This window comes from Monocercomonoides exilis (genome assembly GCF_001643675.1).
Source record: "Monocercomonoides exilis strain PA203 chromosome Unknown scaffold38-1042076, whole genome shotgun sequence".
In the NCBI taxonomy this organism is placed as follows: Eukaryota; Preaxostyla; order Oxymonadida; family Polymastigidae; genus Monocercomonoides; species Monocercomonoides exilis.
The window spans coordinates 451,508-470,000 of NW_027150583.1; the positions used below are offsets into that span (position 1 = coordinate 451,508).

Consider the following 18,493-nt stretch of genomic DNA (forward strand, 5'->3'; position numbering starts at 1 on the left):
TCAACCCAATATAAAAGTCTTCTTGCGATCGTGTTTTTTGTTCTTTCTTCAAGTGAGAAGACATAAATCGCGATGTTTGTCTTTTGTTATTTGGTTTTGAATATAAAAAAACATTGTAAAATTAAATAGTGATATTTTATTCAGATTGCTAAATTTTCTGAAAATCAATTCATAACATGCAAACAAAGGTTAAGAGTCAGAGCCCCAAATCGTCAACTATATGCCCTAAAGCGCTTTCCTCTTCTCCGTATTTGCCTTCAAAATCGTCACGTCCTTTAAAGCCAAAAGTTGCAACGCCTGCGAGTATTTCAACAGTCGCAAAACCAAAATTAAATACTTCTTCTCCATCAAAGCAGCCAAAATCTAAAGTTTCCGTCAAAGCTCCAATGGAAAAGCATATCAAAGATAATGGTTTTTCCAAAGATCCTTGCAATGGTTCATCTCACAGCTCTTCAAGTGACATTAAGACAACATTGCAAGAAAAATCTTCTCATAACGATGCTCAGACTTCATCTTCCATTTCACAAAAATCGGAACCTTCAAAGGTTTTGCCAGAAGATGAACTCCATGACGCCATTGGAGAAGAGGCACCAGTTGAAAAGAAGTCTCAGACATATGTTCGACAAAGGAGAAGCGCTATCATTTCACATTCAACAAGCGTTTCAAAAGAACCCACTGAAATAGAAAGTGTTCCAAAAAGTGAAGAAGTGAAAGCGAAGCTTCGCCAAATCACAAAAATTAATTTCCTTTTTTCAAGATTGGATGATGTTCAGAAAGAAACGATAATAGGTTGGTTTTTATTTATTTGTGAATTTTTTTAATTTCATAATGATTATTAAATTTTTGTGATATCTACATATTTTTATATTCGTAATTATTATTATTATTATTATTATTATGATGATTTCAATAGATTCAATGTTTGAAGTGCGCAAAAGTGCAGGCGAAGACATCATCAAGCAGTTTGATGAAGGAGACAACTTCTATGTGATCGGCAAAGGAGAAGTGGATGTGCTGATAGCAGCAGACAAGACCTCAACCCCAGTGAAAGTCGGGCATTTATCCGACGGAGACGCATTCGGAGAAATAGCGCTGATGCAGAACTGCCCGCGCACAGCGACGATCCGGGCGACAAGCGACTGTGTTTTGTGGGCCATTACGCGAGGCACGTACCGCCAGGTGATGATGCAGACGGTGCTGAAGAGGCGGGCGAAGTACCAGGAGTTCTTTGCGCAGGTACCACTTTTCGGATCGCTGACAGACTACGAGCGGCACCAGCTGTGCGATGCAGTGGTGCCGCAGGAGTGCAGCGCAGGGAAAGTGGTTGTGGAGGAAGGGGAGAGTGGGTCTGTGTTCTACATCATCGAAAGCGGGGAGGTGGCGGTGCTGAGGAAGATGGAAGCTGATAAGGAGCCGGTGGAGGTGTCGAGGCTGACGAGTCCGATGTATTTTGGAGAGGTGGCTCTGCTGTCGAAGGAGAGCAAGCGCATGGCCACGATCAGAACTGTGAGCGACTGCAAGTTCCTGACTCTGGATAAAAAGACTTTTATGAGGCTGCTTGGACCAATTGAGCCGATATTGAAGAGGAACATGGAGCAGTATCATTTAATGTTGGGAGATTAAATTTTTAAAAGAATAATAAACAGATTTATTGCAATTGTGATATTTGTTTATAAAAATAATTTTGATAATATTATTCATTGAAAATAGGAATAAATATTTTTTATTGATTGGTGAAAAATTCACCAAAAATTATTCAAAGTCGAAAAACATTCAATCGAAATCGAAATTATAATTAAAAAAAATCAATGTTTTATAAAGTGAATTCAGACGAATAAAATATAAGTCTATTTTTAGAAAATTTTTATTCTCAATTTTTTTAAAATTGTTTTTTGCGAATTTTGAAAATCTCGAAACATAATCAACTCTGAAACAAACTCGAAACAAAATAATTAAATTTTGTTTCATTGAAAAAGAAATGATGTTTTTTTGTATTCAAGAATACGAAAGAAAAAAGAGAATTCTAAAAAAAATCATTCCACAAAAAAAGGGTTTCAAAAACATGACAATTTTTTGGCAAATTTTCTGAAAAGCAGTGTGCTTTTATTTAAGATGAAATATTGATAAATCAGAACTCTTTTCTGATTCCAATTTTGCAATCGTTCAAAAGGAAATGCAAAAAATATCGAAAAAGAAATGAAAAATCATTTAAACAACAAATATCATTGATTATTCAACAACGAGAATATTTTTTTGACTTTTATTGATTTTTGTCAACCTTTTGATAATTAGAATTTTCTTGAAATCTCAACTTTGTTTCAAAGTTTTTGGATTTTGTATATTTTTAGGTGTTTTTCTTTTTTATTTGCAATTAAAATATTAGTCTTTTTTTAAACGAAAAACATTGCATATGGCTTATCCTTTTAAAAATGGCGGTAGAGGGTAACAACACACCACAATCCAAAACCTATATATTTTAGCAGATAATTACTTCTTATTCATTTACAAAAAAGAATTATAATATGAAACCTCCGGGTTTGTGAGAAATTAAATTTTTAATTTTTGGGAAAATATCCACTTTTTATAGGATGGATCATATTTGATCGCATTGATGTCTCACATTCCGGATCGCAAATCAAATATTTTTCAAAAAACGAAACTGTTCCAAGATAATGAAGCTACGTGGAATTGGTTAATGAGATTTATGCCATTCGCAGTGAACAAAAGATGCCCTAAGTGCAGGAAAAATTTCTCCATAGAAGCTCGAGATAATTGCAGTAATTACAGGTGCTACAGATGTGGAAAATACTGCTCACTGTTAGGATTGACTCCTTTGAAAAAATCAAAAATACCTATAGAGAAAATAATGATGATATTTCTGTGTTTCTGGATCAACATAGAAATATATCAGTTCAGCTTGCTCACTGATGTTTCAAGACAAACTGTAGGTGGGTTTTATTCAATTGGAAGAGCATGCATGGCTGATTACGGTTCAACATCTTTCGAAAAGCTTGGTGGCCCGGGAATAATTATTGAAATGGATGAAGCAATTCTTCGAAAAAGAAAGTTTCGAAAAGGAAGAAGAAAGAAACAGATATGGTTATTCGGAATGATAGAAAGAAAGCATGATGGAAAGAAAGGGAAATGTTTGATTGTGAGAGTGAAAAACAGAAAAAAAGAGACATTAATACCAATAATCAAAAGAAACACGATTCCAGGATCAACTATTTACTCGGATGAGTGGAAAGCCTACAGCTCATTATCATCCTTAGGTTATGATCATCACACTGTTTGTCACAAATACAATTTTGTGGATCCAGAAAGTGGCATTTGCACAAATTTGATTGAAAGCACTTGGTCAAGCTTTCGAAAATCTCTTCCTAGAAATGGAATTAAAGAAAAATACATTGATGACTTTGTGACTAGCTTTGTTGGAAAAAGATCAGAAACACTTGAATTTGAAGATTTCATTCAAAATATTGAATGTTTAAAAACCCTTGAATCATTAAAAAGAAATAGATGAAACTGAAGAAGATGAAACCGAAGAATCTGATGAAAGTGATGTGCCAGTTTTAAATGAAAATGATGAAGAAACTGAAGATGAATCTGATTCTTTAGGAGCGGGCGATGGAGCAGATGCATCCGAGTATGAATTGTGACTTATTTATTTTTTCATTCACATTTTGACCCAAAACAAATATTGTTCTGTGAAATATTTTTGTTTTGTTTTCTTCAAAACCTGGAGTTGGTAGTTACCAAAAATGCTATAAAATAAAGAATATAAACATGTGGAACACAATTAAAATGAATTTGGGTTGTGGTGTATTGTTACCTTCTGCCAAAATGGCACTTTATTTCGAGTTTTGATAAAAGTCATATTCTCAATGGGATTTTCAGAAAAAATGAGGTGCAATAGGAACGGATGAAGTTTGTGACATTCCTATTGCAAAATCAAATTTAGGTCAAAATCACATTGAGAATATTATTCAAATCAAAACTCAAACGAAAGAAAATTTGCAAAAATGATCAGCCACATTTTGTTTTTCATTTTTTTTAAATTTTTTTTATTTTTAATTTAATTTTTAATTTTTACGATTTATTTAATTGTTTTTTTCATTCACGTCAAAATTCAATAAACATTTAAGAGTGTTTGAATAATTTTCGAAAAAGATTATATTCTTCATGAAATATTTAAATGTAACAAAACAGAAATATTTACCAGTGCAAATTGATTTAAAAATATTCAATAATAACACAAATTTGATTTGTCTCTTCAATTGTTTGAAAAAATCAATAAGTTTCATTCCTTCTTCAATTAAAGAAGACACTTTTCCAACTCAATATCTTTTTCATAACTTTGAGTATTAGAAACATCAAAAATTTCAGAAGAGCAAAGGTGACAGAAAATAAGAACTGGCCTTTCAATATTAACTATTATGAGAAGAAGTTTAGAATTTCATCCTTCAAACTGAAAGAAAAGAGAAAGCTATGAGTGAATGATATCTTTAAAAAAGTGTTCTATTTGAAAGTTGTTATTCAAAAAATAAATTTTCTAAGAATTTCTTTTTCCAAATATTGTTTTCCCTTCATTTTTCATTCTTTTTCATTATTCATAAATAATTCATTAATTTTTGGACAACAACGTTGGACTTGCCATTTTATCAAAAGAAGAAACAGTTTGGAACAAAATTCAATTTTTTTTCCAATTAACGCTTGCATCGTATTATGTTCAACCCATATTTTGTGTATTCGTTAACCATCCAAAAAAAAGCTTTTCACATTTCATATTTTAATGATCATTTCATTAATTGTTCAATAAACAAAACAGATAACAAACCTTGAAAATAATTCTTTATTTTTCTTTGATTTATTAATGTTAATTAAATAATGGTGTAAATAAAGGTTCGCTAAGTTTCCTGACAAAATATTAAAAATGAAAAATACGAATAAAAAAAATTTGCAAATACCAATGTGTTCACATTTATTGAATTCAGTTTGACACGATTTTTGTCACTCAAAAATCAGCTTTTAATAAATAGGTATCATGAAAAAGAATAAAGCAGAAATACCATCGCAAGAATAAAAAAACTTCAAGAGAATCCGTATCAAAATACATTAACACAAAAAAAACTTATTTCACAAAAAATTTTTTATTCAAATTTGTGAGTCCAACATTTCCAACAAGAAAAAACAGACATATCATCGAGAAAGCACTGAAAGAAAAACTTAAACATCGAGCAACAAAAATTCCAAAGTTGACTGCGTTTCATTGTGGTTTAACAACTGCTCGACCACCATTACGTAATGAACCATCAAGTGCCCAATTCGAAAAAACAAACCACTTGAAACAAATTTCACAATCCAACAGAGAAAGGTCTTTGCTGAACACCATGAATGATATGAAAATAAATGGAAACACATTTGTTTTGCTGACGAAAAAAATTCCAGATCAATGGCCCAGATCGCAGAAGGATGACCTGGGCTTTGTTGAATGATCCTGTTTCATTCGATCACCAAAGTCTGAACACAATGCATAAATGAACGGAATGGGGAGCAGTTGGTATGCATTTCAAGAGTGAATTGTTTTTTTTTGAAAATTCAATTAATATTGTTGATTATGTGAATATTTTGTAGCACACTCTGAAACCTCAAGCTGATTCAAAATGAACTTTTTGCTAGAGGTTCAAACATGATAACGCACTTTTTCATAAATCAAAGCAAATGAAAATACACTGTGAAGACAATCGAATTCACACCATTCCATGGCCACCGTACTCTCCAGATCGAAATCCTATCGAAAATTTATAGAAAATGTTAAACAACAGAGTTTTTGAAGATGGAGTTCCAAAAACATCCAAAACAGAATTTTAAGATAGTCTCACATTTAATTGGAAAAAAATACCTCAATTCATGATAAATAATACAAGTATGTCAATGAACGATTGATTATCTGAAGCGATAAAAGCAAAAGGAAGTTACACAAAGTTTTAAATTGTGTTTCAAAAAATTTGTTTTCTTTTATAAAAAAATAAACTTTTTTGATGGCTGTGACTTTTTGGTACATTTTTTTATTATTATGGAACTATTTATCATTTTATTTAGTTCACAAAAGAAAAATGAAACAATTTCAATCATGCTTTTGTTAGTTTATTATCAAATAAACGTTTATTCAAAAAGAAAAATCGTAATACTTTTCAACAAAAGATAAGAAAAACAAAAAATGAAAAGGTCGGAAAGTTATTGTTGGCACCGTATAACATTTTGAGAAAAGGAAAAAAAGTGTAAGAAAATTCAAAATACTGAAAATAGCAATCAAGAAAAAAGCTACATAATTTGTAATTACTGAACAGCAAAAAAAAAATAATATAAATAAATAAATAAATAAATAAATAAATAAATAAATAAATAAATAAATGCATATTAACATATTGTTTCCTGAAAGGAGAGAGTTTCTCGTTTGCTATTTCAATATCTATCAAATCCAATGTTTGCAACTATTTTCTTCATCCAACTGATTCTTATCTGCGCAAATAAAACTCAATATTTTTTGCTCCTGAAACTTTTTTGGGTCCAGTTGGCTTCTTTATCTTGTCCAACCGAAGCACCTTTACGGATGCTCCATTAGCATGTATCATAATCTAGGTTTTAAACGGAACACATACATATGTACAAAAAATTACTTCAACCTCTTTCGAATTTATAATAAAAAAAAGAGAAACCTGAAATTGAACGCATTTCGGAACCTTTGAAATAAGAACGGGTTGCTTTTTTCGATTAACAAAGAATGATGCTGTTTTTTTCTTTGTGTTAACCTCACATGCCACTTGTGATCCCTTTGAATTCCATTCACTGGTCAACTTCTGTCCATCTCCCATGCCTCCATTTAGAGTCGAGAGAATTCCATCTGAATCCAATGTAACACATTGAATTTGGGAATGACTCTCACTTCCCACTGGGGCTGCAAATGGATTTGTTGAGGCAAACGGATTCGCACTCGAAGCGAATGCAAATGGATTAGAGGGTGCAAATGGATTTGTCGAAGCAAATGGGTTCGATGTTGCATGAATAGAAGAATGCCCCTTCATCTTCTTCGGCTTCTTCTGCTTCTTTGGCTTCAGCGACGAATCGCGCTTCTTGATAGCGTTCTTCATGTCGCTTTTGTATATTCTCAGAAGGCTATATCCTCTCAACTCGAACGTCTCTTTCAAAAGCAGATCCACCCGCCAGATGCCCTTGCTGAACGGATTGCCCAAACAAATGGGAATGACTGATGCTCTATTCACTCGAATGAGCCGCTCCTTCTGCAACAGTTGTATCCCTTCATCAATAGTCGGATCATACCCAGATGTCTCTTCAGAAAGAAAATGAAGAGGTCCTCTCATTTCTGTAAAAAATAAACAATGAAAAATGAAATGTTTCAAAATTTGAAAATAATATTTGCAATAAATATTGGATGCAATAATAACAAAAAATCAAAATAAAAACAAAGAATGCAAACTTCCTTTCACAGGCTTTTTGTTTTCCTTATATCCTTCTTTTCCTTTCCCTCCTTCAGATGAAGAAGAAGATGCAGAAGAAGAGCAAGAGGAATCAGAGTCGCTTTCATCAGAGCTACTCTCATCGGATCTGCTCTCATCTTTTGAGTCTTCTGATTCGTCTCCTTTTTCAGATTCGCACTCTCCCTTGCTCTTCTTTCCTCGTTTTTGAATTCCACCTTTCAGCGCTTGATCTTTTTCACCAAAAGCATTTTTTGGAAATTCAGTGAAGCCATCTTCTTCACCTAAACGGCTCCAAATATTTGATGATGGAGCCCCATCGAATGTAGAAAATGCTGCAGAAAATGATTTAGTTGATGAAATTTCATCCAGCAAATTCTCATCCGCTTGAAGCCCAGAAGAAGAAATTGGCTTCGGCTCTGCTGCTGAACTTTCAAAGCACTGCACACAATTTGGCAACCCAACAGAAATCTCTGAACTGCACATTGGAGCAAATGAATGCAAGCAGCTTTTTGAAGGAATGGCTTGGTGAGCGAGAAAAGAATTAACCTTGTCAATTTCTGATGCACTTGCTGTTTTCGAAGATAAATGAGATGGAAAGGACAATTTCTCATTTGTCAAGCTTTGTATTGTTTTTTCTCCAAAACCAAAAAATTCTCCGTCTGCATTCTTTGACGGGGTACTCGAAGCTATACATAAAAAATGTTTTGGTATTTCAATTTGAAAATTGAAAACGCAATTTTGATAACAAACAGTTCTCAGCAACAACTTCCTTAGCAATTCTGGATGCATCACTTCCACTCATTCCATATTCTTCCTTGAGAATGTTCCTTATGTCTTCTTCCACTTCCCCACGCACAATCCCTCGAAGAAGCAAAGCTGTTTCTTTCATCAATGCAAAAAATCTTTCTTTGATTTCCTCACTTGTAACAGAAATATTCAGTCCCAATTCACTCAAAGTTTCATCTCTAGACAATTTGAAACTTCCAGACAATCCTAAAGAACTCATTATACACTTTTATTCAAATGAACATGATCTATACCATATGTGCTTTTATTCCTTCGGTTTCAACTTTATCAAATCTGTTCATTTATCATCATCGTGAAAAGATCATTCACTAACAAAATAAAAACTCGGAAAGAGCAGAAGATCGGCGTGACTTAAAATCGAAAAGAAAAACATTCATTCAATGCGATAATCATGCGACATGCTTTTCAAAAGATTAATAATAACTATATTTAGGAATGAAGAGAACCAATTGAATATTTATAAATATAACACGGAAAAAAAGAAACCCAAAATGTTAACCTTTAAAATTATTTTGTTGCATTTTGGACACTGTTCCTGCAATTATGAAAAAATCAGTGATTTGTTCCTAACTTTTTTTGCTATCGTGTGATTTCAATTCTGACATTCCAGTGCAAAATAAAGCATAGAAATATTGAAAAGTCGAGAAAAAACTTTGAAAGTGCTGTGTAGAACAAAATTCATAAAGCAAAAGATTTCGTCCCATTTGGACTATTCACAACTCCAAAATCGTCTTTGGATGAAACTCCACTGAAAATCATGATATTGCATCCTGTTTTTATGCATTTGACGGAAATAATTCAATTTTTCCTATTTATTTCTGAGTTATTAAATGGAACAAAAAAATAATGAATTTTCAAAAACATATTTTCGTAGGAAATTGATTTGTTTTGTTTTCACTTCACAATTTTCAAATTTGATGTATTAATTAAATGCAACCCATGAATAAATGCGAATTTGATTTTTATAGCAATTCATTTCAAAATAATGAAGATATTTATGAACCCCTGTTTTTTTCTTAAACCAAATTTTAAAAAAACTCTAGCCTCTTCAAATAACACGTCTTGGAGAGAACAATGGAGGAGAGGAAGAGCAGCGAAGAAGGAGAAATAAAAAGACATCAAGAGAAACAGACAAAACGATTTGGAGCAAACTTAGCCTTCAAACAAAATCATAGGAGTAAAACGGAAGTGTTGAAAGAGAAGCGATTTTGGAAGAGATGGAGCAAAAGTTTGAGAAGAAGATAATCGCAAGCACAAGGTCAAGAAGAAAGTGCACAGAGGAACAGACAGCAAATGAGCAGAGTCAATTTTCCTGTAATATGGAATTGAATGAGAATATTCAAAAGGACGATCCAATGAAAGATAAGGACGAGCTTATCATTCGAAAAAGTTCCCAGACAAGAAGAGAGTCTATAGCTTCAAGCAAATAACAAATTGAACTGAAAATGGGAACAAGGAACAGTTTCTGACTACTTATTATTTCTCAATACGAAAAAAAAAAATAAAATTTCTATCAAAATTTTCATTTCAACAAATATAAACAATGAAACAGTGCTGATTCTTAAAAATGATTGGTCAAATAGAATTGTCAATTCTTCAAAATTAAATACGGTTTTTGAAGTGTTTCCATTTCAATTAATAAAGTAAAAACGAAGTTTAACGAACATAGAGTTGAAATATGATACCAGTTGTATATTGTGAGCCAACTCACAAATCAAGAAATTTTTATGTAATTCTATTTCAAAATTTATTTAAGAAATAAGTCCATAGAACGATGAGAAAGGAGATATTTCCAAATATCGATCAACAAGAGCTTCAAGTATTGACACAAAAGTCGAATCACAGTTGAATTCCTGATAAAAGTAACACATAAAATGATGTTTGAAAGAATTTGGAGATTAAAAAAAATGTGTGCAAACTTTAATCAAATGTATAATAACTGTGTTTATCTGAGGATGAACGAATGAAGAAGAGAATTTGTTTGAAAGTTGCATTTCTACAAATCTTTTCATTTTTTCTTCGAATTTCTCTTCTGATTCATCTTTCTGTTCTGCAAACGTGGCCCAACAAAGCATCGCGATCTGGTTTTTTCATAAAAAAAAATGAAAATAACATAAAAAACAAACAAACAAATAGAAAAACATAAATCATGAATTTATAAACATTTATTCTGAATAAACCATTCACAACATTTTTTAAAAAGTATTCAATATCCATTTTTTTTTTAGACAAATAAAGTTTTCAACAAAACCTCTCAATATACACACCTTCAACACATCGTCCACTAAAGGTGAGCTAATAAACATCAACTCTTTCAATTCACTCCTTCTCCATGCTTCTTCAGATTCTCTCTGTTCTTTTAACACATCACCCAGAACATTTCTCAATTGCATATGAACAGAATTAGAAATACACAGACAGCTTTGTTTTGTTCCCTTTGAAGCAATAAACTGCTTCAAAACTCTTGACGATACAACCGACAAGCGATGGCCATCAAATGAATCTCCAACTCCATTCACCTCCTTTTCTCCTTCTGCTGCTCCTTCATTTTCTCCTTCCTTTTCCTCCTCCTGGTCCTCTTCTTCTTCAGCTTTACCGGCGTCTTCAGATTCTTCTTCTCTTTCTTTTTCTTTATTATCTTCATCTTCCTTTTCTCTTTCTCCTTCCGTTTCTTTCCCATTCTTCTTTCTTGATCCCAATATTGTTTCACAATCATTTGTAATGCTGCCCTCTTTAGTATTTCTTTCATCTCTCTCTAACTTTTCAGAAGCTTCATCGTCATTTCGCTTCTCTTTTCCTTTTTTCTCGCTGTCAAACGAATACCATGAAATATTAGCACAAGCTAAGTGCATCAAATGAATAGACCATTCTCTGTGAAGATATTGCAAATGAGCAGAGCCAAAGAGTGAAGAGCAAAAGAACATCAGCATTTCTAACACAACTGGAGCTGAAGGCAGACAATTCAGGCAAAACTCTGCAACACCCGACGATTCTGTGAATATAAAATTGGAAACTTTATTATCTGTGTTACCACTTGAATCACAAGATTTGCTCCAAAACTGAATGAATGAAGAAGAAACATCAGGTGGCATCAGAGAAAGCGAAGAAATAATTCTTTCTTCATTCAAAGAATCTGCATTTTCTTTCATCACTGCAAACTGTTGTTCAGACATTTGGCGAAGATGCCTCTTCCACGTGTTCAAGAATTGAATGGATAAAACAGATGCCATATTCACCACTTCGTCTTCTCCATGAACAAGACATAATGACAAGAGGAATATTAGTCGAGGAAGAATGCATTGAATACTGATAATGCTTTCTGTTGAACTCTCTTTTGCACAAACAAACTTCTTCTCACCTTTATCATTTTCATCTAATCCATCTTCTGTAAGCGTTTCTTCGAATTCAATTGAATTATCCTTTCCCTCGTCCTCCTTCTTTCTTGACAATTCAAAGAGCCACAGAAAATGCCTTGAAAGAAGTCCTGACACACTTAAACTTCGCATTGCTGATAATATAAGTGAGACAGAAATAGAACTTGTTGGAAGCTGTTCTGATGAAGTCACAATGATTGGATCCATATTTTGTTGTGAAGAAGAAATCGATGACGATGATGATGATGAAGAAAACGATGAGTAAGAAGGCTTCAAACAAGATGGAATGATTAATGATGATAGTGTATTCACATAATCGCACATTATAGATGTGTATGAAGAATTCATTGATCCACTATCTCTAATTTCGCATTCTTTCATTCTTTCATTTTTCTCTTCTAATGAGAGCAACATACCATTAACCAAATGTCCCATCAGCATCAAGCAATCGCCTTTCACACAATCTGATTGGTTAATCTCACGTTGGCATTCTAATTGGAAATTGTTTTTGTGCTGCATTGATTTAGAAGAAGATGAGGATGATGATAGAAGAAGAGATGAAACCAGTGATCCATTAAGAATTATTGAGATGTCAGTCAACTTTCCGTTCTGCTGGCTGAATTTGAACTGTCTGCAGAGTGAATTCCACAGCTGATGATGCTCAATGAATGGGGTGAGAACAGATAATCTCGAGGATGACAAAGAAAATGAAGACAAAGACAGCAAAGAAACTATTTTGATGCACCAGCTTAGAAGCTTTTGATGCTCCAGGCGAGAAAATGGAAAGTCAAATAATTCCTTTGCAATTGTTTCTGATGCAGTTGTGAAAGTCGATCTATTGCCCATCGAAAATGACAAAGAAGAAGAAGAAGAAAGAGTTGGTAACTGTCTTTCAAAATGGCATAATTGTTGATTAGGAAATACAATGAAGCATATTGCATTGAACAGCCGATTGTTTTCCACAAAAATCTCAGAAAGAGAAGAGAAAAGTTCGGAAAATGACTTCACTTGAGCTATTTCTTTACATTTCTGTCCGTTTTCATTCCCTTCATAGCATTTTTCTCCCACTTTTTCATCAATACAACCGCATTCAACTTGATTCAAATGCAAATTCTCCTGTTCACCAAACATGAAGCTTCTTTTCGAACAGAACTTACTGTTTGTTATTCTTTTTCTTAATCCCACATCTTCCTTTAAGCACTGGAAGCAATGAAGAAACTGATGGCACTCTTTAATAATGGAAATGGCAGCTGGTAAGCGACACTCTACAATACGTGAAAGAACAAAGCGATCAAAATGAGCGAATGAATCGGTTTCAATCGAGCGACTGTGAAACTTCTCCAATGAGAAGCAGACAAAGAGTCTGCGATAAGAAAGAAGAGTTTGAATGCGAGATTGGATGAATGAGGAAGAAGGAGAATTCATTTCATGAATAGAAGCATGGCATTGCTTTGGATTTGTGTCAGAAACAGAATCAGAAGCAGAGACATGCATTTGAAGTGGAAGAAGACTTGCGAGCGAAAGATGAATTAGTCTGAGCATCAGACGAGGAGCAGAAGTCGACACAGAAGAAAGAAGAGACAAACAGGAAGACACTCTCACAGAGATTGTGCTGTTCATTGCTTTATTCTGAATGGCAGAAGAGTCAAATGACTCTGAAGATGAAGTGGATGAAGAGAAAGAGAAATCACTCGATAGAAATGAAGACATGCTTGGAACAAGCAACAAAATTCTTGTGAGATTTATAAGATCATCAATAAATGAATCAGGAGGAAGAACAAAGTTTGAATGAGAACCAGTTTTTGGCGGATAATTTGTTTTCTTTGAAGTTGTTGATGAAATGGAAGAAGAAGAAGAAGATGACAACACTTTCAATTCTTTCATTCTGTTAGCATAAGAAGACCCAAACGAAGCAACAACATCCTCAGTCTGATACACACAAAGAAAACAGCATAAAAGAGTGTGGATGACTGGAGGAGGAGTGAAGAATGGATTGAGCAGATATCTTCGTTTGGATAGAAGAGAAAAGATGACAGAGAACAAGGAAGATGATGAAGAAAAAGATAATTTATTTTGCTCCATCTCATTTGTATTCATTTTTACCTCTTCAACCAGCTCAGTGCGAAGTTGCGCTTTGTGCAGTTTGCATAATTCGAGTATTTGAACAAATACACCATGGATGGCATTGAAACTAACTTTGCATTCTTTTTGCATTTCCTCTCTTTCTCTTTTTCCTTCAATCGCTTCATCACTTGGGATTGAATTGATCAAAGCAATCAGAAACTCCTTTAGCCATTCAGATCGACAGAGCGAAGCAATTGCTCTTCCCCCAAGAATCCTCATGCGATAATCAGAGAGAGAACAGATGTATCGGGAAAGAGAGACAAGCAAATGAAGAAGATGAACGGAAGAAGAGGAAGAGGAAGAGGAAGAGGGAGAGGAAGAAGATGATGACTCATCCGGTGTGAGATGAGAAAGAAGAACAAATGAGGCAGAAATAGCAGTTTGCGACAGATTTGCTGATGTCTGTGAAATGTGAGAATGTTCAGTTGAAGAAGATGAAGAACATTGCTTTTGATGGAGTTGTCGAATGGAATCCGAAAGTTTTGAGAAATATGAATGGTAAGAAGAATAAGTCAAAGTGTTATTTGATTGCTTATTCAAACTCATTTCTTCTTTCTCATCTTCTTCTATTTCAATAAACGGAATGATTGACGTCAGAAAGTGAGCAAATGAAGGACACTGCTTGAATAAAAAGGCAGAAGCAGATTTTGTATTAAGGTGCGACACAACCTCACGAGTTGAAGAACGAATGCTTAAAAGAGAAGAAGACGAAGAAGACAACATCCGATTTGACAAATTAGCCTGAGTCAAAAACGGAGAAAGAACAGCTTTTTGCATAACTTCTACAACAGAAGACGATATTTTCGGTGAGAAATTAATATCCTCAGTGAATATGCCTGCCAATGCATATTCTGAACTTTTCTTTTTCATCTTCAAAATTGTTTCTTTCCCCTCCTCCTCTTCTTCTTCCATCATCATCTTTCTCACCATCCTCTCCTCTTTCATCCTCTTCATTTCTCTGGCTTTTGCTTCTCCTTTGCTTTCCTTGTTCATGCCCACTGCTCTGTACAGACACACAGCAAAGCAATAAGAACTTGCATTTTGAACTTCCCAGTTCATTGCCGACTGCAGCCGAAGCAAAAAGGACAGCAAAAACGGAAGATGGCGCACAGCAGAGGCTGAGCAGAAGGCATCACGTGTGAGAAATGCAAGGATGTTTAGCGAATGGAGCAGGGATGGTATGTCTCTTCCTGTGGGCTGTGAAGATGAAGCATTGGCAATTTGATCAGAAGATGGAGTTGTTTTTTCTTTCTCTTCCTTTCTCTCTTTGCCCTCTTCTCTCAGAATCTCATTCCCAATCCTCCTCACAGCATCTACACACAATGAAACACACCTTTCTCCAACAGCACTTCTTCCTTTAACGCCTTCACATCTGATCAGAGTAGACAAAACATGAGGCAGACCAGAAGAACGGCGGAGTGGAGAGAAAGATTCAGGAAGCAGACGAAGAAGAAGAGGAAGAAAAGAAGAAGATGGCAATGTTGAAGACTTTGCTGCTGCTGCTGCTGCTGTTTGACACAAACATTTCTCTTCTTCTTCTTTTCCTTTGTTTCCTTTTTGTTCTCTTCTTCCAAGCGCCACAATCATCACAGCCTCTGCTGCTTCGCTCATCATCATCCTTGTTGTCTCTGTTCCTCTATCAACCATTGAGTGAACCAACCGGAAGAGAAGCAGAGAGACTTTGTTCACAATTCCGATATGCCTTGTGGAAAGGATGGAAGAGAGAAGGAGAGAGAGGATGATGCACAGCTGATTGTAGAGAGGCGATAGAAGAGAAGAAGAATTCGAAGAAGAAGAAGAAATAGCAGGAAACGTATTTGCAATTGTTGTTGCAAGCTCTCCAGTCAAACTCTTGTTGCTTCCAACAATTCGCATCAAATCCAAAAGTGTCAAACTTCTTCTCTCTCCTCCTCCTTCTTCTGCTTTCACATTCTCTTTTCCTTCTCTTTCTATTTCTTTTTCTTCATTTCCCTCTTCAACCCACGTATTGCAATCTCCTTTTGCTGCACTTTTTGCCTCTTCATTTGCTTTTCCTTTGCCTCTTTTTCTTCCTCCAACCATTCCACGCTGCGCTTTCTCGTTCCTCATTCCTGGGCGAAGTGGATAGTTGCTGTGTGCATCTCTTTTAGCTTGCTGCGATGAAGCTGAAAAAGTGGAAGCAAAAGATGACTGAGATGAAGATGAAGATGACGATGACGATTGACAAAATGGTAAAATGTGAAGTGGAATGAGATGTGTTAATGAAGTAGAAGATGGTATTGATGACAAATTGGATAACGTGAAGAGAAGAGGAGGAGGAAGCAAAACAGATAAAGATGAAGTTCCATCGTTTTTCGCTTCAAATTCCATTTTTCTTCCATTATTAGCTTTTTCTTCTCTTTCTTCTCTTTCTTCATCTTCTCCTTCCTTCAGAATACTCACCAACATCTCTCCAGCAACACTCAGCATCGAACAGCTCTCTTTCACAATACCCCACACCGCAATTGACTCATACGATCGAGGGAATGAAGAAGGCTGAGGAAGAATCAAAGAAGAAGAGCACGAGGAAGAAGAAGAGGAAAGCGATGATTTCTTGATAATTTCAATCTTTTCTTCTTCTTCTTCTTTTCCTTCAATTTTTTCATTTTCCTTCAAACAAATCGAATTTTCTTTCTTCGTCTTCTCTCTCACCTCCTTTTCGAATGCTGCATAATCGTTTCCATTCATTGCATCAGATGGGAAAAGCGCGTCAAACGGAAGCGAAAGATGGAAATGGAGTGAACAGCCAGCGCTGTTTGTGTTGGTGATTTGAGGAAGCGAAGAAGAAAGAAACGAAACGGAGGTGTTGTAGATGAAGTTGAAGCGAAGCAAAAACTCGTCGTAGGAAAGCTTTGGAATGAGTAGAGAAAGAGAGGAGAGGAGAATGAGCCCGTAGGAGAAGAAGGCAGAGGAACCAACAAGAAGACGAAGCGATGAAGAAGAAGAAGAAGAAGAAGAAGAAGTTGTTTGTTTATCATTCGCTTCTTTCTGAACAAATTGTGGTGTGAAAGAAAGCAAATAAGACATGAATTGGGATTTCGGTGAAAGAGAAGGAAAATTAAAGAAGATAAGCGGATGAAAAGACAGGTTCCTTGATTTAATCGAATTATCTTGCACATCTGCTTCTTTTTTAATATTTGAGTGTGTTTCGAATGAGTATATTGGAGGAGATAACAGAAGAGAAGAAGGAAGAGAAATATTTTGATGTGAAACAATGAATGCAGAAGACAGAGAAGAAGAAGAAGAAGAAGAAGAAGATGATGATGATGATGATGATGAAATAAATTCAGAAGAATGTTTTTCTTGAATAAAATGCGGTTCGTACAGAATATTTCTTGACTTTAGCAGATAACTCCTTTTGTTCCATTCTTCCTCCATGAAATCTCCATCATTTCCTTCTTTTCCTTCTTTTCCTTCTTCTCCCTCATTTTCATTTCTCCCCTCCTTCTTTTCTTCTCTGCCCCACTCATTCACACACAGCTCCACCATCCATCTCCACAGGCAAACACACAGAAAGTCAAACAGAAACAGCATATTTCTGTCAAACAAGGTTTGTATGATGCTCATCAGCAGGATGGGGGGAGAAGAGGCAGAGGAGGAAGAGGAAGAGGTGATGTTGAACGGAGAGGTTGGGTCAGCAGCATTCACAGCCATGGAAAAATACAGAGACAGGAGATGAGAAGGAAGATGGGAGAACAAGTGGAACTCGTGGGATATGAAGGGAGGAAGATGATGGGATGAAGATGGAAGAAGAGAAAGAGAAAGAGAAAGAGATGGAGAAGAAGAAGAAGAAGAAGAAGAAGAAGAAGAAGAAGAAGAAGAAGAAGAAGAAGAAGATGTTGATGAAAGAGAATTGCATGCAGATTCTGTTTGAACATCTTCCTTTCTGGTCAATTCATCGCTTCTTCCATCATCTCCATCTTTCTCTTCCTTTCTTCTTTCTCTCTCTCCGATTTCCTTCAATGCATTCAGCCCATTTCTTGTCCTCAGCAACTTCACCAGAACATCTCTTGTAAGCAGCCGGATGCTGTCAAACGGGTCAGAAAGCATCGAAAAGAGAAGAAGAAGGGAAGATGGCGAAATACACAGAGAAACACGAATGGATGGGAACAAAGCCGCCTTTGATGACTGATTCTGTTTATTGTTTTGTTGATTTTGGGGTTTTGTTGCATTTTTCTTCTTCTCATTCATTGGTTTGTTTGCTTTTTCTTCTACTTCTTCTCTTTCTTTTTCTTTTTCTCTTTCTTTCTCCTTCTCCTTCTCTATTTCTGCTTCTTCTTCTTCCTCTTGAGTAGCTGAAAAACACTCAATTATGTCTCTTATTCCCTGCAAAAGCACAATTTTCTGTCTGAAAGGGAGGCTTGGAAGGAGAGAGAACAAAAACTGATTGAAAAGACGCTGCACAAAGAAGAAGAAATACAAAGGAAGAGGAGTAAATTGGGGAAGAGGAAGAAGAGAAGAAGAAGATGAAGTTTGCGATAAATGTGCTTCTTTTGAAAGAGCAGATGAAAATTGCTGAGGAAACTTCGAAGGAAATGAGAGTGGCAAACTTGAAACTGATGCAAAAAGCGAAGGAAGAACGCATTTCTTCAGCAAGTTTCGAATTTCAATGGAATTTTGTTGCCTTTTTGCAATTTCTTCTTTGTTTTCATCTGAATTTTGTGTGTTTCT

General features: G+C 35.1%; 3 protein-coding genes across 3 annotated transcripts in view; 1 reads left to right on the plus strand and 2 right to left on the minus strand.

The window, feature by feature from the left end:
- The first annotated feature begins 10 nt into the window (after positions 1 to 10).
- Positions 11 to 1,720, plus strand: MONOS_6015 (putative camp-dependent protein kinase type I-beta regulatory subunit). Its single transcript, XM_067876213.1, has 3 exons — positions 11 to 74; positions 130 to 789; positions 914 to 1,720. The coding sequence occupies exons 2-3, from the start codon at positions 177 to 179 to the stop codon at positions 1,621 to 1,623; spliced, it is 1,323 nt and encodes a 440-aa protein (XP_067723188.1). The 5' UTR covers positions 11 to 74; positions 130 to 176; the 3' UTR covers positions 1,624 to 1,720.
- Positions 1,721 to 6,119: 4,399 nt separating this feature from the next.
- MONOS_6016 (uncharacterized protein) lies at positions 6,120 to 8,538 on the minus strand. Its single transcript, XM_067876214.1, has 4 exons — positions 8,250 to 8,538; positions 7,499 to 8,185; positions 6,720 to 7,384; positions 6,120 to 6,638 (listed from the first exon to the last, which is right to left on the minus strand). Exons 1-4 carry the CDS (start codon positions 8,503 to 8,505, stop codon positions 6,519 to 6,521), a joined length of 1,728 nt encoding a protein of 575 aa, XP_067723189.1. The 5' UTR covers positions 8,506 to 8,538; the 3' UTR covers positions 6,120 to 6,518.
- Positions 8,539 to 10,057: 1,519 nt separating this feature from the next.
- The window catches only part of MONOS_6017 (uncharacterized protein), a gene marked incomplete at both ends in the record, with an annotated part of 13,128 nt that continues 4,692 nt past the window's right edge, over positions 10,058 to 18,493 (minus strand). The window contains 3 exons of the mRNA XM_067876215.1: positions 10,058 to 10,159; positions 10,226 to 10,387; positions 10,574 to 18,493. The exon at positions 10,574 to 18,493 is cut by the window's right edge and continues 4,692 nt beyond it. Of these exons, the coding sequence (XP_067723190.1) occupies positions 10,058 to 10,159; positions 10,226 to 10,387; positions 10,574 to 18,493 (8,184 nt within the window). The remainder of the gene's footprint in view (positions 10,160 to 10,225; positions 10,388 to 10,573) is intronic.